Source organism: Staurois parvus, unplaced genomic scaffold (genome assembly GCF_062004578.1).
Source record: "Staurois parvus isolate SC_StPar_1 unplaced genomic scaffold, SC_StPar_1.0 ptg000584l, whole genome shotgun sequence".
Lineage (NCBI taxonomy): Eukaryota > Metazoa > Chordata > Amphibia > Anura > Ranidae > Staurois > Staurois parvus.
This window is the reverse complement of record NW_028318380.1, coordinates 530174-556423: the sequence shown is the minus strand read 5'-3', so window position 1 is coordinate 556423 and position 26250 is coordinate 530174. Positions and strand designations below refer to the sequence as shown.

General features: G+C 49.0%; 2 protein-coding genes across 4 annotated transcripts in view; one reads left to right on the top strand and one right to left on the bottom strand.

Annotated features, from left to right (window-relative positions):
- Positions 1 to 942: 942 nt before the first annotated feature.
- SLC22A31 (solute carrier family 22 member 31) lies at positions 943 to 8588 on the top strand. The gene is made up of 5 exons (XM_089692395.1): positions 943 to 1123; positions 2041 to 2149; positions 4001 to 4209; positions 6522 to 6633; positions 8139 to 8588. The coding sequence occupies exons 1-5, from the start codon at positions 1096 to 1098 to the stop codon at positions 8518 to 8520; spliced, it is 840 nt and encodes a 279-aa protein (XP_089548521.1). The 5' UTR covers positions 943 to 1095; the 3' UTR covers positions 8521 to 8588.
- Positions 8589 to 14531: 5943 nt separating this feature from the next.
- Positions 14532 to 26250, bottom strand: part of LOC149450071 (cadherin-15-like) — an 81477-nt gene continuing 69758 nt past the window's right edge. For all 3 annotated transcript variants that reach the window (XM_089692392.1, XM_089692394.1, XM_089692393.1), the window contains exons 12-14: positions 24395 to 24531; positions 21647 to 21811; positions 14532 to 17854 (exon numbers count right to left, since the gene is read on the bottom strand). In XM_089692392.1, the coding sequence (XP_089548518.1) occupies positions 17654 to 17854; positions 21647 to 21811; positions 24395 to 24531 (503 nt within the window). In that variant the 3' untranslated portion in view covers positions 14532 to 17653. The remainder of the gene's footprint in view (positions 17855 to 21646; positions 21812 to 24394; positions 24532 to 26250) is intronic.

The following is a 26250-nucleotide window of genomic DNA, read 5'->3' as shown; positions in this document are numbered from 1 at the left end:
CTGGATTTCCCCCCCTCCCCTCCACAGGATTTCCCCCTCCCCTTCTTCTCCTTTAGGAACACTTTAAGAACTGCAAGCCGTTTGCTATGGTGGCTGATGTGAGTTGTAGTTTCTTCATTCACAGATCTCTGTGACGCGGCTGTGCAGGTGGAGAAATATGAGAGCAGCTGCGGGGGAAACATACCCCCACCCACTGTCATGGAGAAGGGGGGCTCACAGGGTGCTGGAACATTCTATGTTATGCTGGAGCCTCCCAGCTCTTTAAGGGGTTCCTGATGCCAGGGGGACGGGGTTCCTGATGCCGGGGGACGGGGTTCCTGATGCCGGGGGGACGGGGTTCCTGATGCCGGGGGGGCGGGGATTCCTGATGCCAGGGGGACGGGGTTCCTGATGCCGGGGGGACGGGGTTCCTGATGCCGGGGGGACGGGGTTCCTGATGCCGGGGGGACGGGGTTCCTGATGCCGGGGGGACGGGGTTCCTGATGCCGGGGGGACGGGGTTCCTGATGCCAGGGGGGACGGGGTTCCTGATGCCAGGGGGTGGGGTTCCTGATGCCAGGGGGGTGGGGTTCCTGATGCCAGGGGGGTGGGGTTCCTGATGCCAGGGGGGCGGGGATTCCTGATGCCAGGGGGACGGGGTTTCTGATCATGTCACCAGTATAATTGATTGGAAAGCTCCTGATCACAAGTATAGATGGCGTTAGCTACGGGTCATTGTTCCGGGAGCGCGTTTCGGCACAGCTGTGTTTATATTCTGATGTATGTGGCCTCTTGGTGTTAAGGCCCGCCCACCGAGAGGCCACATATATGTGTAGTGTCGGCGTGAACATACGGGGGTGACGTAAAGGGGAACGCAGCCTTTAAGCTGATAAATGGGTAACTTAATTAAACTTCATGACGTCAATCAGCATTATCAGCTCGTTGAGTGTTGGGGATGTTGTGACTGAGTTCTCCCGTAACGCCTTCTCTTTGCTGCAGCTGCAGGTGGCTCTTCCCAGAATCCCCCCGCTGGCTCCTGGCTACACAGCAGGTCAGTCAGTTGAAGGCGGAGCTGTATCTGTTCGCCAGAGCTAATGGCGTGGACACGCGGGAGGACATGTCTGGTCAGGACAGTCTGTTTGCAGGTAATGACCATTTGCTCCAGGGGTAATAGATAACATGAGGTAATAGCGCCCCCCACAGGTTGTGATATGGAAGTCTGCGTAGCACCCTAGGCTGACGCGTTTCGAGGGACGAGCCCTCTTCCTCAGAGCCCAAAGCAATGTTTTCAATCAAATTTCATCTCTGAGGATAAGGGTTCATCCCTTGAAACGCGTCAGTCTCGGGTGCTACGCAGATTTCCCACCTCGTGGCCGCAGAGGCGGTTTCTTCTGCATTTATTATGCGCCCGTCCAGTGTACAGGTTTGTGCGCAGATCACCTATTCTTTACCCATTTCCATAAATGGTGTTGCTGGTAATGCACTTGGCCGGTGCGCCCTCTCTCCTGCATTTTATTTTGGATCTTTTGTTCAGCCTGCGGTGCTCTGCCAGTCCGTTCAGTTTGAACCTCAGAGTACCAAAGCGTGTATGTGAATGCTCAGCCGTCAATGAGAACGGGCCCCTAAGATCTAGAACACGCGGTGTAGTCCATGTTCTATTATAGGGACACGCGGGTGGGAATGAGGAACCCCGCAGGAAGCGCAGCCATCCTTTCCCAGGGGGCACCTGGAAGACACAGTGGACTTGATTTACTAAAGGTAATCCTACTGTGAAGTGGCTCTATAGTGAAGGGGAAGCTCTGCTGATTTATTTCATCCAATCACGTGCATGGAAAAAAAAAATGTTTTTTTATTTTTCTTGCATGTGATTGGGTATTCTTTTCAAAGTGAAACTTCCCCTCATTTACGAAGCTCTGGAGTAACTGCTCTTGCAGTGTGTTTGCTGTTCGTAAATCAACGCCAATATGGCGGCAGTGCCTGGAGACCGGGCTGCCAATGGAATATATGTGTCACCGGTACAATAAAGTTGTGATTTGATACTTGCAATTTGTCTTTTTTACAGAAATAGACTCGTTATGGGAGGGGTTCCCCCGGCCGCGGTATTACAGCATATGCAGGATCTTTAAGACTCGTCTTATATGGCGGAATGCTCTGATTCTGGGATTCACCACGTAAGTCTTTTACCATCCCCCACCCCAAAAAAAGACTGACAATTTTGAGAAAAAAACAATATTGTTGACTTTTTGCTATTAAACATGTCCAGTAAAAAAATTTGTAAAAATCTAATTTCATCATAAATTTAGGCCAAAATGTCTCCCGCTCCGTGTCTTCGCCAAAAAAACCCCAATACGTGCAAATTAATTGGTTTACGTGAAAGTTATAGCATCTACAAATGGCAGGATAGACACTGGGATTTTTTTTTCTTTTTTACTAGTAATGGCGGTAAACAGCGACTTATAGCGGGACTGCGACGGACATTCTGATAGTGATGGGGGGGGGAACTGACATGATGTCACTGACATCCCCAGTGACACCAATACAGTGATCAGTGCTCATAAAAAGCACTGACACTGTACTAATGGCACTGGGCAGGAAGGGGTTAACATCTGGGACGATCAAAGGGTTAACTGTGTGCTGTGTTTGCTTTCCACTGTATGCATGCTGCTGTGCAGAGCCATACAAAGCAGTGTGCTGGAGCTGACAGGGGAGAGATCTGTATTGTTTATACACAGGTCTCTCCCCCGTCGGTGATACTTGACGATCGCCAGGTGCAGGCGAGTAATCGCCAGTATCCGGTGATTGACAGCCAAGGCTGCGAATGGCAGCTGCCCCAACTGCAAAATCACACGTGTGTGTGTATGTGTGTGTGTGTATATATATATATATATATATATATATATATATATATATATATATATATATATATATACAGGCAGCACAGTGGCTAAATGGTTAGCGCTTCTGCCTGGCAGTACTCGGGTCATTGGTTCAAATCCCAACCACGGCACCACCTGCCTGGAGTTTGCATGTTCTCCCTGTGCCTGCGGGTTTCCTCCGGGTACTCCAGTTTCCCTCCACACTCCAAAGACATGCTGGTAGGTTAATTGGCTCCTGTCTAAATTGGCCCTAGTATGTGTATGTATGAATGTGAGTTAGGAACCTTAGATTGTACTCCTTGGGGGCGGGGCCTGATGTGAATGTACAATATACATATGAACCACTAAGTAAATTGACGGCACTATATAGATACCTGTAATAAATAAATAAAACGTATATATATGTGATTTTGCGCAGCCGTGCCGCCCTGTAGCAGCATTTTTGTAATAGGGCGGTGCGGAAGCAGTTAATAAGATCCCTGTCTGTATTTATTATAATCTGCAAAATAGACAAAAATGTTTAAAAATGTAATCTTTGAAACTTGTAATTCTTTATATTAACCACTTCTGGACCGCCCGCCAGCAGTGTACCGCGTGCAGACGGGTGGCCCGTGCAGGCAGAGCGACGTACTAGTACATCACCGCCTGCTTCCCGGTTTAGGGTGCGCACGTAGATGGTATTTTGCCCCCCCAAAAAAGTGATCAAATACAACCAAAAAAGCTGTATTTGTGTGGAAAAAATGATATAACTTTTGTTTGGGCACAGTGTTGCATGACCGCACAATTACCAGTTAAATTAGCACAGTGCCTTTTGTAGTAAAATATAGCCTGGCCATGAAGGGGGGGGGGAGCTTCCGAGGGGGGGGGGGGGGGTATGTGGTTAATAACCTTTTTTGTTATATACTGTATATGGCACAATGAGAGCTCAACCAGCTGATTTGTTTGCTTTACAAACCCGTGTGATCCTTATGATTGGCTGTCGTACTAATCATATGATTTGCAACCAATCAGAACATTTCCTGATAGTTTGACACCAGATCCGTCCACCACAGTGAAGTCTGGGAACTGGGGGCCCGCATTGCTGCAAAATCCGCTGGAGGCTGAAATATTAACTATTAACTCTCCGACTCGTCTGTCTGTTTGCAGGTTCATTGGCTGTGGGATCCGGCCATGCTTTGCTGAGAACCTCATGGTTCTGGAGGGTTCCATCCCGTATTTCCTGCAGGTTGGCAGTGCGGCTCTGGCCTGTATATTCATTTGTATGACTGTCAACCACTGGGGGCGCCGTGCGGTTCTCCTGCTCTGCACCATACTGACCGGGTTCTGCTCTCTGCTGCTCTTGGCACTCACACAGTGTAAGTATCACTCTCTTGTCCTGATTGGCTGTTACGTGTCTTCACGTAAATGTAATACACAAAGGAATGAGAAGCCGCGCCCCCAGCTAAGTGTAGTAGTTGATTAGCTCTCATAGAAACAAAGATAATATGTGCCCACAGTATGCCATCCAAAAAGCAGCGTGTTATGCGATTCCACTTGATGGCACCTTTTCCCCAGCCCAGGCACTTCTTCATGCAGAAAGCCTCTTGCCAGGAGTCAGAATGGCCGATGTGGACCACATGGAGATCGTCAGGGTGGAAGCAGGGCACCAGAATGGTGTGATGACATCAGAGATGGTGTGCAACATGTTTCATGGTGTTCCTGCCCCTTTCTCAGTCCAAAAGGGGCCTCTTGCCAGGAACCAGAAAGGGCTGCTGTGGACCACATGGATATTGTCAGGGCAGAAGCAGGACACCAGAATGGTGGGATGACATCAGAGATGGCGTGGTAACATGTTTCAGGGTGTTCCTGTCCCTTTCTCAGGCCTTAAGGGGCCTCAAGGGGCTTGGGAAAGGGGCCTCTTGCCAGGAGCCAGAATGGCCGCTGTGGACCACATGGAGATCGTCAGGGTGGAAGCAGGACACCAGAATGGTGTGATGACAGCAGAGATGGCGTGGTAACATGTTTCAGGGTGTTCCTGCCCCTTTCTCAGGCCTTAAGGGGTCTCTTCCCAGGAACCAGAATGGCCGATGTGGATCACATGGAGATCGTCAGGGCGGAAGCAGGGCACAAGAATGGTGTGATGACAGCAGAGATGGTGTGCAACATATTTCATGGTGTTCCTGCCCCTTTCTCAAGCCGAAAGGGGCCTCTTACCAGGAACCAGAATGGCCGATGTGGACCACATGGAGATCGTCAGGGCAGAAGCAGGGCACCAGAATGACATCAGAGATGGCGTGGCAACATGTTTCAGGGTATTCCTGCCCCTTTCTCAGGCCTTAAGGGGCCTCTTGCCAGGAATCAGAATGGTCGCTGTGGACCACATGGAGATCGTCAGGGTGGAAGCAGGACACCAGAATGGTGTGATGACAGCAGAGATGGCGTGGTAACATGTTTCAGGGTGTTCCTGTCCCTTTCTCAGGCCTTAAGGGGCCTCAAGGGGCTTGAGAAAGGGGCCTCTTGACAGGAGCCAGATTGGCCGCTGTGGGCCACATGGAGATAGCCAGGACCAGAGCAGGGAACCAGAATGGTGTGATGACAGCAGAGATGGCGTGGTAACATGTTTCATGGTGTTCCTGCCCCTTTCTCAATCCAAAAGGGGCCTCTTGCCAGGAACCAGAAAGGCTGCTGCGGATCACATGGAGATCGTCAGGGCGGAAGCAGGGCACCAGAATGGTGTGATGACATCAGAGATGGCGTGGCAACATGTTTCAGGGTGTTCCTGCCCCTTTCTCAGGCCTTAGGGGGCCTCTTGCCAGGAATCAGAATGGCCGCTTTGGACCACATGGAGTTTGTCAGGGCAGAAGCAGGACACCAGAATGGTGTGATGACATCAGAGATGGAGTGGTAACATGTTTCAGGGTGTTCCTGTCCCTTTCTCAGGCCTCAAGGGGCTTGAGAAAGGGGTCTCTTGACAGGAGCCAGATTGGCCGCTGTGGGCCACATGGAGATAGCCAGGACCAGAGCAGGGAACCAGAATGGAGTGATGAAATGGCAACATGTTTCTGGGAATTCCTGCCCCTTTTTAAAGCCTCAAGGGGCTTGAGAAAGGGGAAGGCATGCCCCAAAACATGTCGGCACGCCATTTTGTTGCCCTGCTTCTGCCCTGACGATCTCCATGCAATGAAGCGGCCATTCTGGTTCCTGGCAAGAGAATCTCTGCATGAAGTGCCTGGGCTGGAGAAAGGCTGCCATGAAATTGAACATTTGGATCACACACAGTGCTGATTATCTTTATGAGATCTGATAAAGTACTACACTTAGCCGGTGGCGCTGTTTCTCCTTTCTTTGTCTTTTACATATATGCGAGTCTGCAGGTCGCCCCAATCCTGCCGTATGGAAAGAATCTGCTGACGGTGTTCATGCTTTCCATTCATGGAGGAATATAGACATTTGGTGGACTTGTATGATGTCACACTTCTCATTTCCTGTATCCGAGGTCACATCTGCACACACTTTGGTTGAGTTTTGAGCCTTTTGTTCATATTTGCGCTGGGTAGTTGTGCGTTTTCATGCATTTACACGTAACATACACGCATACATACATACATACATACATACATACATACACGCATCTATCGTTTTCACATAACCTCTTACTCGGTAACACTTTTCTGTTTCTCCCATGCAGATCTCTTCTCTGGAGCCTCTATAGCCATCTCTGTCCTCGGCTCCCTCTGTGCCCACGCCGTGGTGATGCTGAGTGTCTTCTATGCCAGCGAAGTGCTGCCAACGGTCATCCGGTGAGCAAGACTGCCCTCTATATGTGCTATTATGGGTGCACGCAGACCTACCCCATAGCAAGCAGACCTACCCCATAGCAAGCAGACCTACCCCGTAGCACGCAGACCTACCCCGTAGCACGCAGGCCTACCCCGTAGCACGCAGACCTACCCCGTAGCACGCAGGCCTACCCCGTAGCACGCAGGCCTACCCCGTAGCACGCAGACCTACCCCGTAGCACGCAGGCCTACCCCGTAGCACGCAGGCCTACCCCGTAGCACGCAGGCCTACCCCGTAGCACGCAGACCTACCCCATAGCAAGCAGACCTACCCCGTAGCAAGCAGACCTACCCCGTAGCACGCAGACCTACCCCGTAGCACGCAGGCCTACCCCGTAGCACGCAGACCTACCCCGTAGCACGCAGGCCTACCCCGTAGCACGCAGGCCTACCCCGTAGCACGCAGACCTACCCCGTAGCACGCAGACCTACCCCGTAGCACGCAGGCCTACCCCGTAGCACGCAGGCCTACCCCGTAGCACGCAGGCCTACCCCGTAGCACGCAGACCTACCCCGTAGCACGCAGACCTACCCCGTAGCACGCAGACCTACCCCGTAGCAAGCAGACCTACCCCGTAGCACCAACACCTACCCCATAGCAAGCAGACCTACCTTATAGCACCAACACCTACCCCATAGCACGCAGACATTATCAACTATTTCTTGTGGGATTCATATTCAGTAACTGGAGGTGATACCAGAATGGCCCAATCAGAAAATGCAACATGGCGACAAGTAAACCAATGAAATGCCCCCCCCCCGTTCAAAATTCTGTACCCCCTTAGTTCCTAATCCATTATGAAAAGGGTCCTGTGAGAGTTTGTAGCGGTGCGTTCCAGACTCGCAAGTGATAGAGTGGCATGCAGAGATAAGTGTTCACATAGGATTGTTATTGAAAGGAGTTTTCCCATCGAAGTCTGTGGGAGGCGGTCTCCCGCGGAGGACGATGGGAGGCGGTCTCCCGCGGAGGACGATGGGAGGCGGTCTCCCGCGGAGGACGATGGGAGGCGGTCTCCCGCGGAGGACGATGGGAGGCGGTCTCCCGCGGAGGACGATGGGAGGCGGTCTCCCGCGGAGGACGATGGGAGGCGGTCTCCCTCGGACGTCGATGGGAGGCGGTCTCCCTCGGACGTCGATGGGAGGCGGTCTCCCTCGGACGTCGATGGGAGGCGGTCTCCCATTGAGGCGTATTCCCATTGAAGTCTTTGGGGCACGATATCCTTTTGATGTCTATGGGAGGCAGTGTGTGAACCCGGGAGGCAGTGTGTGAACCCAGGCGTCAGGAGGCAATTTCTAGTCGCCATGGCGACCTGGCGCCTGGGATTTGTCAAGCCCTGTCTTAGCATTGCGATGTCAAGGTTGTGTCGTTTGGTGTTTTGGGTCTCTGAACATTAGACCTTTGACATTTGCTCTTCTTTTACTGTGTTTTGTAGACCATGACTTGATTTTTCCTTGTCACCATTCAGGGGTTCCGGCCTGGGTGTGATCCTGGGAATCAGCATGTTGGGTCGAGCCGCCCTCCCCATCATCATCCTCCAGCAGAAGTCCGGCTTCTTCTTGTTCCATGTAGTCCTCTCGTCCTTCTGTATCCTGTCCGTCCTCAGCCTCCTCCTACTACCTGAGACCAAAAGGAAGAGCCTCCCTGACACCCTGAGACAAGGAGACAGCCTGCGCCGCCCGCCTCTGCTCCTCCAAACCACCCAGGATGCCGTACCTCTACTGTCCCCGAACAAACCCCGCGTGGACTACAATCCTGAGAGCTACGCCCGCCTCGCCAGCTCCACCAAAAAAATGATTCGGACTGGATCCAGAGGCGGAGAGGATAACAAAGCGCTCACCGGCGAATGATTGGTTCAGGCTATGGATACGACGCGGGCAGCGTGCAATAAAGAGCAACGCCTGTTTATGGGAGGCGATATTGTGCTGCAATGATCATTTTTATTTCATGCACAAAATGTGGAAATAGCGTGTGTGAACCACCAGCCTCTTCCGTGTGCTTGTAACGTTCCCAGAATCCTCTGCTTCTCCCGTCCCCAAGCCTATAAAACACCCAACCGCCATTTCCTGCTCTACAAGGAGACCAATCCTAAATTCTGCAGCTGGAAAAAAAAAATCACGTTCCCTTTTCTGTATTAAATCCCTCCCCCTCCAGAGGATTTATCCCCCCCCTTCCTGACCAGGTAATTTTTTGTGATACGGCGCTGCGTTACGTTGACAATTGCGCGGTCATGCAATGTTGCACCCAATGAAATTTATGTCCTTTTTTTCCCCCACAAATAGAGCTTTCTTTCGCTGGTATTTGATCCCCTCTGCGGTTTTCTACTTTTTTGCACTATAAACAAAAAAAAAGACTGACAATTTAGGGGGAAAAAAAACAAGATTTTTGACTTTTTGCTATTAAACACCTCCAGTAAAAATATTTAAAAAATTAAATTTCGTCATAAATTTAGGCCAAAATGTCTCCCGCTCCGTGTCTTTGCCAAAAAAATCCCAATATGTGTAAATTATTTTTTTACGTGAAAGTTACAGCGTCTATAAATGGCGGTATTGATACTGGGATTTTTTTTTATACTAGTAATGACGGCGATCAGCGATTTATAGCGGGACTGCGGCGGGCGTTCCGACACTAACTGCCACTGACATCCCCAGTGACACCAATACGGTGATCAGCGCTAATAAAAAGCCCTGACACTGAAGGGGTTAACATCTGGGGCGATCAAAGGGTTAACTGTGTGCTGTTTTACTATGTGCGCTGTGTGTGTTTTACTTGGGAAACATGCTGCTGTCTATTTCTCTGCTGTGCAGAGAGATACACAGCAGCATGTTACTGCTGGCAGGAGAGAGACCTGTGTTGTTTATACACAGGTTTCTCCTTTGTCAGTGTTACTCGGTGATTGTCGGGTGCCGGGAGGGAATCTCCAATCTCCATCATCCCCAGTGACACCAATACAGTGATCAGTGCTAATAAAAAGCACTGACAGTGTACTAATGGCACTGGGCAGGAAGGAGTTAACATCTGGGGCCATCAAAGGGTTACCTGTGTGCTGGGAGTGTTTCACTGTACACATGCTGCTATGCAGAGCCATACAAAGCAGCATGCTGGAGCTGATGGGGGAGAGACCTGTGTGGTTTACATGCAGACCCCTCCCCTGTCAGTGTTCCTCGGCGGTCACCAGGTGCCGGTGGGGAATCTCTGGCCAGGACCTGGTGACTGACAGCTGTACCTGCCAATGGTAGCGCGGGTAGGGTGGCACGCACACACGCCCCCTACCTGTAAATGCAAAATCACGTATATATTTCATGATTTTGCGCAGCCCTGCCGCCCTGTAGCGGTACTTCTGCTATAAGGGAGGTCGGGAAGCCATTAAAGGAAAATAAAACACCTCATTACCTTACAGATGCATCATGGGATATTGATGGCGTCAGGCTTCCTCTCCTGATCTGTCCTGTTTTTCTGCACGACTCAAATCCCTTCCTAGCCCAGCGATACGATGAATGAGGGCGTCAGGATTGTGAGCAGAGCAGCAGAGGGGGCTTTTTCTCGGGAGATGGTAGTTTTTGGGGTGCAGTTCTGCGGATGCCGGGTGCAGGTAGTGTCCTTCACTCCTGACTGTTACAATGTTTCTAAAACATTCAACTGCCTTACACTGAACCCCCCAACACTCGGCCCCCCAGGAGCTTTTGGCCATAATGTGTAAGTTTGCACTTTAGAATGGCTTAGCCAAGCAGTCTTTTTTAACTATTACTATTTTTAAGTTTTGTTTTTTGTGAAAAATATGAACTTTGCATTCCTCAGAAGGTGGAGTCTTAAAGTGGAGTTCTGGCCCCCCTCCCAAAAAAAATAAAAGTCAGCAGCTACAAATACTGTGGCTGCTGACTTTTATTATTAGGGTGATTACCTGTCTAGGGATCCAGCGGTGTCCTCACCCGAGTCGATTCTTCAGTCAGCTGTTGGGTGCTGGCGCCGCCATCTTGACTAAGGGAAACAGGCAGTGAAGCCTTGCGGTTTCACAGTCGGTTTCCTACAGCGTGCTGCACTTTGTGAAGGGGCAGCAGTCCTCTGGGGCCTGTTAAGTGTCCCAGAGGGCTGTGGGGGAGCAAAACTTCCAGTTCAGTAATCTGAGCCAGAAATCAGAGCGGGTACCTGTCAAAACCAGGTACCCGCTTCCCCCTCGCCTCCAAAAGGTGGTAACTATGGTAGCGGGGGGGGAGGGGGGGGGGTAAGAGACAGAAAAGCAGAATTTCCACTTTTGGGTTGAATTCCGCTTTAAGTACTTTTTATATAGTATCGCCATATCCGTATTTGGAGGCTCGATCATTCCAGCTGCATTTCACTTGTAGACCCAGATGACTCCACAAGCCGTTACTCATCCTGATCTTACAGATGAGTTCAAAGATTCAATCAGACAAAGGGAGCCACATAGCAGGCACCTACATCAGGGCTATCTCTTTACCTGAGAGTGCTCTGGGAATCCTTTGTCACGTAGTCCAGGGGCGGACTGATAACTCAGGGGGCCCCCGGGCAATAGGGGATCATGGGGCCCCTGTGTCCTTGCCCAAACTCAAAGCCTATGAAAAAGGTACCAGGGGCATCTCATGGGGCCCCCTACTGACCCCGGGCCCTCGGGCAGTGCCTGAGTTTCCAAACGGTCAGTCCGCCCCTGCGTACGACATTTTTATTTGTAAAACAAAGATTTTCTGTATTAAAAAGTAAAAAAACTCAAATGAAAAAGTTGTCATGTTACGTTCTGTACAGCCAGGCTTCTCTGTTCTCGTTTCATTTTGTGAGCCGCACTTCACTGACCCTCCCGACCATTGTTCAGAACACAGTCACAGGACAAGGTCAGCAGAGTCAATGAGACGTGACACAGGAAGAAGGCAAAACATCTTTTGTTTCCAAAAAAGTAAATCATAAAGCAGGTCTGCTGGATAAATAGATTTTGGTGAAGGTGAAATTTAAAGGACACATCCAGCAGAGATTCCTTTTTTTTTTGTGTAAATAGTCTTTCTTGTATGTAGAATCTGGACAAAGTGAAGGATCTCCGTAGTGTGACTCCAACATACCACCCTCTATCTCCCCGTAGAAGGTGAGTTAGAGGGGGGATTTAGGAGGATCCCACCACCTCAGTACTTATGACCATCAGTTTCATCCAAAACAGTATTTTTCAAAGTCTGTCCCACCAGCCTGGCTAACCTCTCTCACTAAGAAAGCCCAGCATGGGGACCAACCATCCTAAAGGATCAGTCCACCAGAAGTGATAGGTAGCTATAAGTGGAGCCTGATGGACTGAGAAACCTCGGCTTCTTGTATGTCTTGAACATTACAAGATCTCCCTCCTGAAATTCCTGACTGCTTTGGTCCATCGGCCACTTTTGGATTTTTCCGACCTACCTTTTGCCTGTTCTGGTGCCTCCTGTTTAAGTTACATAGTTAGTCTGGCTGAAAAAAGACAAAAGTTCATCCAATTCAACCATTAAAAAAAAAAAGTTATAATCCTACACCCACAGTTGATCCAGAGGAAGGCAAAAAAACCCAGCAAAGCACGATCCAATTTGCTCCTGCAGGGGAAAAAAATTCCTTCCTGATCCCCCGAGAGGCAATCGGATATTCCCTGGATCAACGTTCCCTATAAATGTTATATCCAGTTATATTCTGTGTATCCAAGAAAGGATCCAGGACTTTCCTACAGCAATCCACTGAGCTGGCCACAACCAAGTCTTGAGGGAGTCTATTCCACATTCTCACAGCTCTTACTGTGAAGAAACCTTTCCCTGTTGGAGATTAAAGTTCTTTAAAATAAAGTCCCATAAAATAAATTAAAAATGAAACTGGGAGAGACAGAACCCCTCATAATGGCCACTGCAAGCATGCAGATGGAGCCCCTCATAATGGCCAGAGCAAGCGTGCAGATGGAGCCCCTCATAATGGCCAGAGCAAGCATGCAGATGGAACCCCTCATAATGGCCAGAGCAAGCATGCAGACTCGTAAACAAAAGCACAGAGATCTCATTAATAGAGTAAAAAAAAAAATATTGTTTTTTATTAACCATTTTGGGTGGACTGGTCCTTTAATAAAGGGTTGTTCGGTGCAGTAGCCCATAGGAACCTATTGACATCTACTCTAGATGGACTTTGGTGGCTGCTATGGGTTGCTGCTGTAGGGAATAGGAACTCTTTATTAAATATAGCTACAAGGATGGACTTCAGACTCCATCTCTGAACTGAACTGCACAGAGTAGAGGGGAAGTAAGGACAGTCTGGATTGGACGGTGCGCCATATGTAGAGGTGGACGGAAACCTACGGCAATAATCATTGAAACAAATGTAGCATTGTGAATAGGATAGAAAGCGGCAGCGACTATAATCGGTCGACCATGGGTGTATAAATCGGTTCGGGGATTTACCGTGTACAATTGTTTTGATTTTGAATCTTTAAATTATTCAATAAAATACTAAATAAATTGTAAAATAAATGGCTTTTTTCTTGGCGCTGAAGCTGTTTTTTTTTTTTTTAAACCCACACAGTAGACTTCTGAAGGATGTATAAAGACTGGCATCCGGATCATTTTAATAAAATACATGGAAGTTGTCACCAATCCCCGCACGGTGAAAGTGTTGTCAGAGGTTGGGTGTGATGACGTCTACCTACCATGAACCATGATATTGTGTCCAAATACATTTATTAATCTACATTTTGAATGTTAGGTGACACGGTGGGGGGGGGGGGGGTATTGTGATAGAGCGTCAACTGGAAGCACAATGGACTTATTCCAGTTTTTGGTGAGTCCTAAGAATGAGACCAATGTGATTTTTAAGGTGATTAGGGACATTACACATATTTCCATAGTTAGTCTGGCTGAAAAAAGACAAAAAGTCCATCCAGTTCAACCATTTAAAAAAAAAAAAAAAAAGTTATAATCCTACACCCACGGTTGATCCAGAGGAAGGCAAAAAAAAAAACCCAGCAATGTATGGTCCAATTTGCTCCTGCAGGGGAAAAAATTCCTTCCTGATCCCCCGAGAGGCAATCGGATATTCCCGGGATCAACGTTCCCTATAAATGTTATATCCAGTTATATTCTGTGTATCCAAGAAAGAATCCAGGACTTTCCTACAGCAATCCACAACCAACTCTTGAGGGAGTCTATTCCACATTCTCACAGCTCTCACTGTGAAGAAACCTTTCCGTGTCTGGAGATTACATTTATTTTCCTCCAGACACCCACTTTAGAAGCAGACCTAAGCCAGCAACTTTGGAAGTCTCTCAAATGGTTAAGCAGCAACAGTCTCTAGGATCTCTCGGACCTCAACTCACTGTGTCCTTGTGTAAATGGAGGCCTCCTTAGCAGCTTTAGAAGTAGGACCTTCAGCTCTCCCTGAGCTGGGATCTCCTTGAAACTGCAGCCCTCAGCTTATCTGCCCAGAAGGGCAGCCACCCTTCAGGCTAGGTCCTCCACCAGGACAAGGGCCCTGCTGGTCCAGGCCCCAGACTATTTATACACACCTCAGCCCGCTGCTGGTCATCCGCTTATCCAGGGATTGTCTGGAGCTGTAGGATTATAACTTTTTTTTTTTTTTTTTTAATAGTTGACCTGGATGCACTCCAACCAAGTTTTACCAGCATTAAACTTTGAACACAATAACCAGGCAATGAGCATGTTTTTAGAGACTTGGAAACTGCTGCTTGTGCCTATCTGGGAACAGAAATTGGGACAAACATGGGACCCATCATGCGTCTGACGCGCTACACCAGGGAGAACAACAAAGCACTTCCTCATAAGAAACAAGAACGGAGATAAAGAGAAGACAAGGCACTACCATTACTGATGAGGGCAAAGAGAAGACATGAGACAAAGAATGACACAAAATGATTCTTTATTCTAATACAAAACCTGGAGCTATCGAGTTCCCGCTGTGAGAACCACTGAGCTACCTACATGGAGCATTACACTGCACTTTACAGTCCCAGAATCCTCTGCTCACCCTGAACCGAATCTGATCCTCCATCTCCATGTTTTACCCCATGCTGCAGAACTACTTCTACATTATTCTTCCTCTTCCTTACTTTTTGTGTTTTGTCCATCTGTAATCACAACCGAAACTTCCGGATCCATCTGCTATGAGCTGGAGATTCTGGTCATCACCCAGCCTCACCTTCCTACCCAACAAATCCACCAAGTCTGTGTGGCCACTGATAGACGCGCATATATGGAAGGCCAAAAGACAAAGCCGTCCAAATGTCATTGATTGATATTGTATTAAAGTGTTACTAACCCCCAGCAGTGACATCAGTCTGTAGATGCCGTAAAGGATGCTTGTTATACTCACTGTGGAACCCAAGGGGTTAATCCTCTGCATTGTGTAAAAAAGGCTGTTTGATCCTGCCTTCTCTGATCCTCCCCTTCTTCCACTGTCCTCAATCCATCTCCTGATAGTACAGAGTCCTAGGAGTCACTCTGCACATGCTCAGTTTAGTGTAAATAGCTAGAGAGTTTTTTTGTTCTTGGGAAGGTGCATGTGATCAGCACAGGGCCAACCAGCACTGTCCAGACAGAGGTCAGGGGTTCTGCATCCTCCTAGAGCAGAATGAAAACTCCTACAAGCTATAACCAATGCTAGTCCAAGAATGTAAGCTCGAAAGAGCAGGGCCCTTGAATCCCTCGTGTTTTGTTTTGTTACTGTATTGTCTCATGTTCTGTCCCTCACTATATGTACTGCGCTGAGCAAACCTTTTGGCGCTATATAAATACTGTATAATAATAGGCTGGACACTGATAGAAGTCACATGACTGCTCTATACTGCTGATGAGAAAAGGAATTTGGCAGTTTATATTTACTAAAATAATTGCATTACCATGTTCTGTGTACTGTGGGAGAGCGGATACAGTGAATGGGGGGTCCGGGGAGAGCGGATACAGTGAATGCGGGGTCCGGGGAGAGCGGATATAGTGAATGCGGGGTCTGGGGAGAGCGGATACAGTGAATGGGGGGTCCGGGGAGAGCGGATATAGTGAATGCGGGGTCCGGGGAGAGCGGATATAGTGAATGCGGGGTCCGGGGAGAGCGGATATAGTGAATGCGGGGTCCGGGGAGAGCGGATACAGCGAACGCGGGGTCCGGGGAGAGCGGACACAGCGAACGCGGGGTCCGGGGTGAGCGGACACAGCGAACGCGGGGTCCGGGGAGAGCGGACACAGCGAACGCGGGGTCCGGGGAGAGCGGACACAGCGAACGCGGGGTCCGGGAAAGGCGGACACAGCGAACGCGGGGTCCGGGGAGAGCGGACACAGCGAACGCGGGGTCCGGGGAGAGCGGACACAGCGAACGCGGGGTCCGGGGAGAGCGGACACAGCGAACGCGGGGTCCGGGGAGAGCGGACACAGCGAACGCGGGGTCCGGGGAGAGCGGATATAGTGAATGCGGGGTCCTGGGTTTAATAACACTTTAAAAGACAGCCAATGCGTTTTTGGGGTCCAAGGAACTCCATCTTTATCAAGGCTACAACAAAACATTATGCTCTGATGAAGGGGAGTGATTTGGACCCTCGAAATGCGTTGAATGTCTTTTAACACAATATCACAGCGGACACAGTGAACGCGGGGCCCGGGGTGAGCGGACACAGCGAACGCGGGGTCCGGGGAGAGCGGACACAGCGAACGCGGGGTCCGGGGAGAGCGGACACAGCGAACGCGGGGTCCGGGGAGAGCGGACACAGCAAACGCGGGGTCCGGGGAGAGCGGACACAGCAAACGCGGGGTCCGGGGAGAGCGGACACAGCAAACGCGGGGTCCGGGGAGAGCGGACACAGCAAACGCAGGGTCCGGGGAGAGCGGACACAGCGAACGCAGGGTCCGGGGAGAGCGGACACAGCGAACGCGGGGTCCGGGGAGAGCGGATATAGTGAATGCCGGGTCCTGGGTTTAAGAACACTTTAAAAGACAGCCAATGCGTTTTTTGGGTCCAAGGAACTCCATCTTTATCAGGGCTACAACAAAACATTATGCTCTGATGAAGGGGAGTGATTTGGACCCTCGAAATGCATTGAATGTCTTTTAACACAATATCAATGAATACATTTGGACTCTTATCTTTTGGTCTGGCACCCCTTCCATATATGCTCGTCTTTTTCTGGTAACCTGCTGGAGTACCTACCTGAGGGTAACCTTGCCTGGTGTGACCCGAGGCAATGTTTTTTACCCTCTCACTACCTTGTTTAAGTGCATATCAAACTCCCAGCGCCTCTTGGATGCCCTTTTTCTTCCCCATTGAGTCCACTGATAGAGACAAGGTCAGTCCAGCTAGAACACAGTGCAAATCCGACTGCAACTTACGGACTGGATCTGAAATATCTAATGGGAAGTTTTAAAAGAAAAAAGTGCAGATAGGCAATTTGTTTCAGCAGATCACAATCCGCTTCTGGTCTGCACTGTACCGTCCTTTACAAAATTTCCATCCAAGTTGAGACCCCGTGACATGGTCCAAAAATCTCACTCGTGAGACCCCAGCCACATGATAGGCTGGGTGCTGCCATTTGGCGCACAAGAACAGCAACCAACTCTTAATGTGGCCAAAACGTAACACTCCCTCCATAAAACAAACATTGGGCGCCAATGGCCAACATCACCTAACATTTTCGATTGTCTTGTGGTCACAAGATGGTCCCCGTTCTCACTTTTATTTTCTGGTCTTATTAACTTATACAAAAGAAAACCCATAAAATACTGTAAACATTTTTTTTTAACAAACCAATTAGTCAAAGAGGCTTAGCGCAGTCATTTCTTTCTCATCGCGAAGGACGCCTCGGCTGTACAAAAATAGGTCAATACTGTCCCGTCATAAATATATACACGTCACATTCCTTCAGTAAAGTCTCCTGCAAAGCCTGTGAATGGATGTTCCCTGATAGACAAACTTCAGCTTCCAGCTATAAAGTTAGATGCAGAATTAAAGTCTTGAGTCAGTGGCGGGGTTTGGGCGCAGTCACTCGTGTCCATACAGGTCGGCCAGGCGCCGAAAACGTGGACCCCAATCCTCTAAATGGTCGTAATCCTGATCGGTGTCGCTCTCACTGGATAGGATGGAACTCAAAGTGCCAGCCACAGAACCCTCCCCCTCGTAATCGTAAATCAAGGCCGTGTCGTATGGCGGGACGCTGGGATCGGAGTCCGCTGTTCGCAAACCCTGGAAGAAGATGAAGGAAATGTGGTTATTGTACAGCAGTGTTTCTCAACCTCTTTTCAGTCAAGGCACCCTTTAAAATTATGGACAGTCTTGAAGCACCCTTCATAATTTTAGAAGATGCCTCAAGACTGTCCATAATTTTAGAGGGTGCCTCAGGACTGTCCATAATTTTAGAAGGTGCCTCAAGACTGTCCATAATTTTAGAGGGTGCCTCAGGACTGTCCATAATTTTAGACAGTCCTGAGGCACCCTTCTAAAATTATGGACCGTCCTGAGGCATCCTTTAAAATTATGGACAGTCCCGAGGCACCCTTTAAAATTATGGACAGTCCCGAGGCACCCTTTATAATTATGGACAGTCTTGAAGCACCTTCTAAAATTATGGACAGCCCTGAGGCACCCTTCTAAAATGGGGTGCCTCAAGACTGTCCAAAATTTTAAAAGGGTACCCCATTCTAAATTGTGAAAAATTATTCTAATATATGTAATGCAGCAACATCCAGACATGGAGGACACCCAATGTTGGAGGTGATTTCTTCTTCCAAAGCAAATACACTTTTGCACCCTGGTACTGACTAGTATTCCAGTTTTTCTCTTCTCCCTCAGTTTTTCTCCATCACTGACCCCAGCACTGATGGAGAGGGGCGGGGGAGGGTCAAACTAGGATGCTGTGTGGGCAACTGACATGCACCTTATCAACTGATGATGGCATTGGTTGTCAGGATGCCAGCAGCTAGAAAGTCGAAATGGTGCCCAATGAAAACCCATGGCTTCGTGTAACTTAAAGGTGGGCTTGTTCCACCCGCTGGCTTGTATACAAGTTTTGGGCAATTTTTAGACATTTTGCCAAGGCACCTCTGAAGAAGCCAAGGCACCTCTGAAGAAGCCAAGGCACCCTGGTTGAAAAAGGCTGTCGTTGAGTATCAAACCAGCTAGTAAGGTACAAAAAAAAATTACAAATATTTGGTGTTGGTTAATTAATACACAATGCACCACATCCCTAGTAGTATGAAGATGGTGCTTTCAGAGGTGGAGAAACTTCCCCAAAGACATCGCAATTTATATATAAAAACAACATTTATTATGTACATTTAAACCATTTTTGGCGCATATCATATAAATCCGCAAAGCGTTCAACATCAACATCTTTCTACACCTCGTGAGGCAGGAGACTCCAAGCTACACTTCTGAAAAGAAGGTATACATTTTGTGTAGGATGATCCCATCAGCAGGATTCTATTATTCTTGTGCAGCATGATGGAACGTTTATGAACAGTTTGTACCGTTGGTAAACTGGTGAGGGGGAGCACTGGGCACCTTGGCTGCCATTGTGCTATGTGCTGGGTGTCCAGTGAACTCCTGTGCCTTTAATGAGGGGTGGGCTCCCTCCAGGCATACCTGCCCTCAATCTATCCATTATGATGCATGTGCTTCTACTATGGAGGCTATAATACCGGGGGGCCGTAAAGTGGTTCTGCAGCTTACATATATATTTGCAAACTAAACCCCTTGTTTTTAATGTGAACTGGACAGGTTTGTTGTAGGCTGGCTGGTAAGTTGAGCTTTCTTTGTTGCTGTTTGACATGAGCCGCCCTTCCATGCGCTCCTTGCTGCAGAAAGCCAGTTATAGGCTAGGGTGGTTGCCATTTGTAACTTTTATGAACTGACCTACCCTAATAACCAATCTAGTTGTCCCCCTCCTCACCCTACAACCTGACAGCACATTTCACCAATCCATCCTTAAACTGTTACATTGTGTTATGCAACCATTTTTCCCAGATGCCCCAAGAAGATCGTGGTGGGACGCTTCTCCTGCTGTATACTCACCTCATACTGGGGAATTTTCCTTCACTGTCAATATACACCATAATGCCCAAAGTATTGGGCCGCCGGCCTTTCCTCACACATGACCTTTAATGGCCCCCCAGTCTTAATCCGTAGGGTTCAATATTGAGTTGGCCCCGCCCTTTCCACGCACATGACCTGTAATGGCCCCCCAGTCTTAGTCCGTAGGGTTCAATATTGAGTTGGCCCCGCCCTTTCCATACACATGACCTTTAATGGCCCCCCAGTCTTAGTCCGTAGGGTTCAATATTGAGTTGGCCCCGCCCTTTGCAGCTATAACAGCTTCAACTCTTCTGGGAAGGCCGCCCACAAGGTTTAGGAGGGTGTCTATGGGAAGGTTGGACCATTCTTCCAGAAGCACATTTGTCAGGTCAGGCACTGATGTTGGGGGAGGAGGCCTGGCTCGCAGTCTCCGCTCCAATTCATCCCAAAGGTGTTCTATGGGGTTGAGGTCAGGACTCTGTGCAGGACAGTCAAGTTCCTCCACCCCAAACTGGCTCCTCCATGTCTTTATGGACCTTGCTTTGTGCACTGGTGGGCAGTCATGTTGGAACAGGAAGGGGCCACCCCCAAACTCCTCCCACAAAGATGATAGCATGAAATTGTCCAAAATGTCACCTTAAGACTTCCCTTCACTGGAACTAGGTGGCCAAGTCTAACCCCTGGAAAACAGCCCCACACCATAATCCCCCCTCCACCAAACTTTACACTTGGTACAATGCAGTCAGGCAAGTACCGTTCTCCTGGCCACCGCCAAACCCAGACACATCCATAGGATTGCCAGACAGAGAAGAGTGATTGATCACTACAGAGAACACGTCTCCACTGCTCTAGAGTCCAGTGGCGGCGTGCTTTACACCACGGCATCCGACGCTTTGCATTGCACTTGGTGATGGAAGGCTTGAATGCAGCTGCTCAGCCATCTAAACCCATTCCATGAAGCTCTCTATGCACTGTTGTTGGGCTCATCTGAAGGCCACACCAAGTTTGGAGGTCTTTAGCTGTTGACTCTGCAGACAGTTGGCGACTTCTGCGCACTGTGCGCTTCAGCATGAAGCTGACCCCGCCCTGTCATGTGACGTGGCCTACCACTTGGTGGCTGAGTTGCTGTTGTTCCCAGTTGCTTCCACTTTATTATAATCCCACTAACAGTTGACCGTGGAATATTTAGTAGCCAGGAAATGTCACGGATGGACTTATTGCCCAGGTGGCCACCTATCACGGGACCACGCTTGGAGTCACTGAGCTCCTGAGAGCGACCCATTCTTTCACCAATGTTTGTAGAAGCAGTCTGCATGCCTAGGGGCTTGATTGTATACACCTGTGTCCATGGAGGGGATTGGAGCACCTGAATCACATGATACGGAGGGGATTGGAGCACCTGAATCACATGATTTGGAGGGGATTGGAACACCTGAATCACATGATATGGAGGGGATTAGAACACCTGAATCACATGATATGGAGGGGATTGGAACACCTGAATCACATGATTTGGAGGGGATTGGAACACCTGAGTCACATGATATGGAGGGGTTTGGAACACCTGAGTCACATGATATGGAGGGGATGGGAACACCTGAATCACATGATATGGAGGGGATGGGAACACCTGAATCACATGATATAGAGGTCAGGCTCAATACTATTGCCAATATAGTGCATGTTAATATATGATACATGAGTACAACGTGTAGTTTGTCATGTATGAGGTTGAATGGCATGCTTAGGGGCGGTTATTATAAGTATTGCACGCTTCAGTGTTGAATGCTTTTTTGGTTTTTATATGATATGCACCAAAAAGGTCTTAAATGTACATATTTTAAATGTTGTTGTTAGATATAAAATATGTTGTTTTTGGGAAGTTTCTGCACCTCTGAAAGTCCCGTCTTCTGCCTATTTTTTGGATAATAATAAGGTGAAAAACATGATATTCGAAAAACTCACATCATGTATGAAGTCTGCGATGTCAGAAGGGCGGTCAGATGGTCTCCGTGGGTAGCGAGGCAATGTCTGGCTGTAGGGTGCATCTCTGCGGATGGGGGGCTTCAGACGGGGCGATGGCGGCACTGGCATGGACGGGTTCCGGAGCCGATTCATATCATAGGCATCCTGTTGAAGCAGAACAGACTGTTATTGCTGATGAGGTTCGGATAGTTACTGAATCAGACAAGGAAAGCCCCATCACCGAGTGCAGCCTTGCCTCAGGTAGAGCGGGCCTTGCCTCGGGTAGAGCGGGCCTTGCCCCGGGTAGAGCGGGCCTTGCCCCGGGTAGAGCGGGCCTTGCCCCGGGTAGAGCGGGCCTTACCGTAGTCACTTGTTTTCTGGAACAATCATTTTTATTGGAATACAATGCAAGCAAAGAACACAAAGACTTGGTTCCCACGCAGGGGAGAGGTGCAAATACAACTACAATAGTAACATTTATGTTTTCAATAACACAGCACTCTGACCAGCCTGACTAACTGGGCCAGGCCTAAATGGGGGATCTAAAAGGTCCAGGCCAAAAACTCTGGGGGGGCGATTAATGTCGGGGGAGATGAGACTAAAATGGAATGATTTGGCCTCAACACTAAACGATATGTCTGGCGGAGATCCAATCCATCCAAATCCCACCATTCCTACATTAAAGCATGGAGGTGGTAATATCCTGTTATGGGGGGTGGGGGGGGGGGGGAATATAGCACTTGTCGGGATAGAAGTAAAAATGGACAATGGGGCAAAATCCCACCACATTCTGGAGGAAAATCTGCTGCCCTCGGCCAGAAAGTCGTCAATGGGAAGAAGGTTTACCTTCCAACATGACAATCAGCCAAACCAAACAGTACCCCCCCCCCCCCCTCCAGTGGTTGGAGGAGAATGTCCTTGCATGGCCTAGTCCAGGGGTGGGCAATGTGCGGCTCTCCAGCTGTTGCAGAACTACAAGCTCCATCATGCCTCTGCAAGTCATAGCTGTAACTGTCAGTTTTGCAATGCCTCATGGGAAATGTAGTTCCACAACAGCTGGGGAGCCGCACATTGCCCACCCCTGGCATAGTCAGAGCCCAGACTTCAACCCCATTGAAAATCTGTGGAATGACTGGAAGACTGCCGTCCACAAACCGTCCCCATCCAATGGAACTGAACTTGAGCCGTTCTGCAGAGAAGAGCGGGAAAATATCGCAAAGTCTAGATGTGCAAAGTTAGGCTGGCCATACATTATACCATTTTCTTGAGGTTTTTTGGTTTAGATTGACCAAAAACCATATAATATGAGGTCAAAACTAACAACACTTTCAATTGTATCCAATTCGGCCGGCCCTAGCACTACATAGTTGAAGGTAAATCTAAAGGAAATTGGGCAGAAATTGGACAGAAAATTATATAGTGTATGGCCAGCCTCAGTAGAGACAAATCTACTAAAGGCTGTAATTACAGCAAAAGGGGGTTCAACAAAATACTGACACAAGGGGGGGGGGATCCTTTTTCCAACTCAGTGATTCTGTTTTTGAAATGTTTTTTTCTAACATGTTGGTGTTCTATCTTTCACTTGGATGTTATAAGTCGCACTGAGTAAATACAGCTGGATAAAACAAAAACTGTGTCTGTCTTCATTTCAGTCTGCAGAGAAAAAAAATGTGATTATTTTAAAAAGGGGGAGGGGAGGGGATTCTTTTCTATACCCGCTGTATGAATATAAATCCTACATAGAAATAATCCAGGGAATGAACTAAACTCCTTGCTCCGCCATTATACTGTCAGGAGTGCCATGCACCACATCTATTTACAGCAGTAATGCAGCATTTGTCCATAGAGAAAACTGCCGCAGGTGGTTCCCGCTGGGTGAGGCCTGCTGTACACAATGTGGGCTCACATCACTCTCTCTGCCCGTGCAGTGATTACACTACACAAGCAGAGCCTGCAGGGTTAACACCCCTCCTCCCTCCCGTTCTGAGCTGAGTGGGGGGACAGAGATAACAAAGAGATCGGAGTATGCAGCTCCAGCTCTCCTTTCTTTGTGCTGCCCGTCACATACATGGCAGAACAGAGAACTGACCACTCCTAATTACCAAAGGGGCTTGTGCCCCTTTGTTGTGTACAGGGGCGGACTGACAACTCATGGGGCCCCCGGGCAATAGGGGATCATGGGGCCCCTTTGTCCTTGCCCAAACTCAAAAAAGCCTATGAAAAAAGGTACCAGGGGCATCTCATGGGGCCCCCTACTGACCCCGGGCCCTCGGGCAGTGCCCAAGTTTTCAAATGGTCAGTCCACCCCTGGTTGTGTAGCAACGGCATCTATTCCATATTTTATGTTTAGAAGAGTGGTGCAAGCTTGTGCTTGCACAACGCTTTGTTAATTGCCCCCCAAGGGATACCCCTGATCCCCTGTGTCAGTGAGCAGCAGCTGCAGGGGAGAGGAGGGAGCACCAACAACAGCTGGGACATGGGAGCCTATGGATGATGTCACTGCTCCTGGAATTCCCAACTGTTGTTGAGTACAGTCCTCTGCTCAGGGGATCATGTGACCAGACTGAAGCAGTCTAAAATAGGTAAGTGTGCACATCTTTTTTCCACAGGGTAGGCGTGATGGTACGTAGCAGAAGGGGGTAGGGTTCAGCATAGTTAGACTTGGGCTGGAGTTCTGTTTGAATGTACTCTATATTATTATTACAGTAAAGGGTATACAATGGCTGTAGGTGATTGGTGGAAGCGTACCTGGTCCTCTTCTCCTCCTCCCTGTTCGTTGTAGTTGAACACATTGTCCCGCACGTCATCCTCAGATTCGGACAGCAGACCCTTGTTGGCTGCATTTCTGGAGTTGCAACGAAACATGAGAAGCAGCAGGATCAACACTGCCAATACATGGAAGAGAACATCAGAGGTGAGCAAACGCCAGTTTTGGGAAATCTGTAACATCAGATATCTCTATTCCCCAAAATGTCTTTTTTCTTCCAGGTGAAGCGGGAGGAGGGTTCAACCCCCTGCAAGGCCCTGTTTAGGACCTTTGAACAGAACATGGAGATACGTGTCTTCATGTATGGGCCCAGCCAAGTCCAGCTCCTTGACCAACCTAGGCTGAGTGTTCTCCATCAGCAGCAAAGCACAGAACGATCATTCACTCTCTGCTGGACACTCCATTGGAATCTATAGGGAATGCTCAGATCGTGACACTGCTAGCTTAGCTGAAAAGCTGAACTTTGCCGGTCAGGGTGATGGTGGGTGGAAAGCACAGTGAGGATCCTACGGGGGACCGACCAGGGCTGCTGTTAGAAACCATGGAGGCCCCATACAGCCAACCTGAACCCCCCCACCCCAATAAAGAAAACAAAGCAAAAAACATAGTTATGAATGAACACAGTTAGCGATCGGTACTGATGACATTGTTTTCATTCAGGAAAGGAAGGGGCTGGTAAATGTAACATATTTACCAGACCCTTTCCCACTTTCCATCCTGAGGGATCCTATTGTGTGCTTGCAGTTGCTGGTGGGAAGGTGGCAGCACTGTGGTGGTGGGGGGCACACAGGGGGGCCTGGGAAGTAGGGGAAATGTATGGTGCACAGGGAGGGTAATGGGTGCAGCAGGAGGGGAAATTACTGGGACCGATCCCCTGTATTGTTCTCTCTGCTTCAGCTGAAAGTCAGTGAGAGGAAGAGAAGGAGAAGCCATCTTTCAGCTGCTGCAGAGAGAGCTATTCAGGGGATCGGTTCCAGTAATTGTCCCCCCCCCCAGCCATGCCGATCACCCTCCCTGCCCACATCCAATTTACCCATCTGCCTAGGCTCCCTGTTGGCCTGGGTCCCGTACAGGAGGACTGGTGGTACCCACTTTTCCACGGCCCTGGAGCAGACCATGCCCCACTCCATAATTGGATAAATCTATTTCTAGTTCTGTCCTTTAATGGACCAAAACCAAAAATATATATATACATATGTGTGGCGTGTGTGCATTAAAGCCCACCCTCTTTGCCACCACACATATGTGTTACACGGGTGGCAAGGGGTTAAAGTGTATGTACACCCCAACATTAAATTTGCTGGCTTCTGGTCTGTTAAACACACAGCCGGGGGTGCAGGGGTCCGAGGGTTTGAAATTCCCGCTCTTCTTTCTGCAGAGCTTCCAAGACGGATTCTGATTGGTCAAAGTGGTCACACGCCAATCAAAATTGCTCTGAAAGAAGATTGGGTAGAAGAGCGGGCTATCAAATCCCCAGACCGCTGCACCGGCTGCATGGGCTGTGACAGCTGATCACCCATGAAGCTAAGTGCGGTGGGGACGGAGATGGGGGTTGTTTGGGGTTGTAGGGCGTTGGTTCACGTTGTCATTTTCTGTGAAAAGGTGAACTTACACTTTAAAAGGACAAGCTTGCCAGGAAAGTTCTTACAAGGTACTCTCTCGCTGGTACATGACCCCGGTGTTCCCTCTGCTTCTCTCTTTTGTTTTCGGGGGTTATAGGGAACCTGGCACCCTCCTCCAAATCTGCTGTTTTCAGATTTTGGACCCAGGTCTGCTCTCTCATTGGATTGGTTCTGTCTGTTACCTCATCACGTAACCCCTGGGAAGCCTTGCTGCA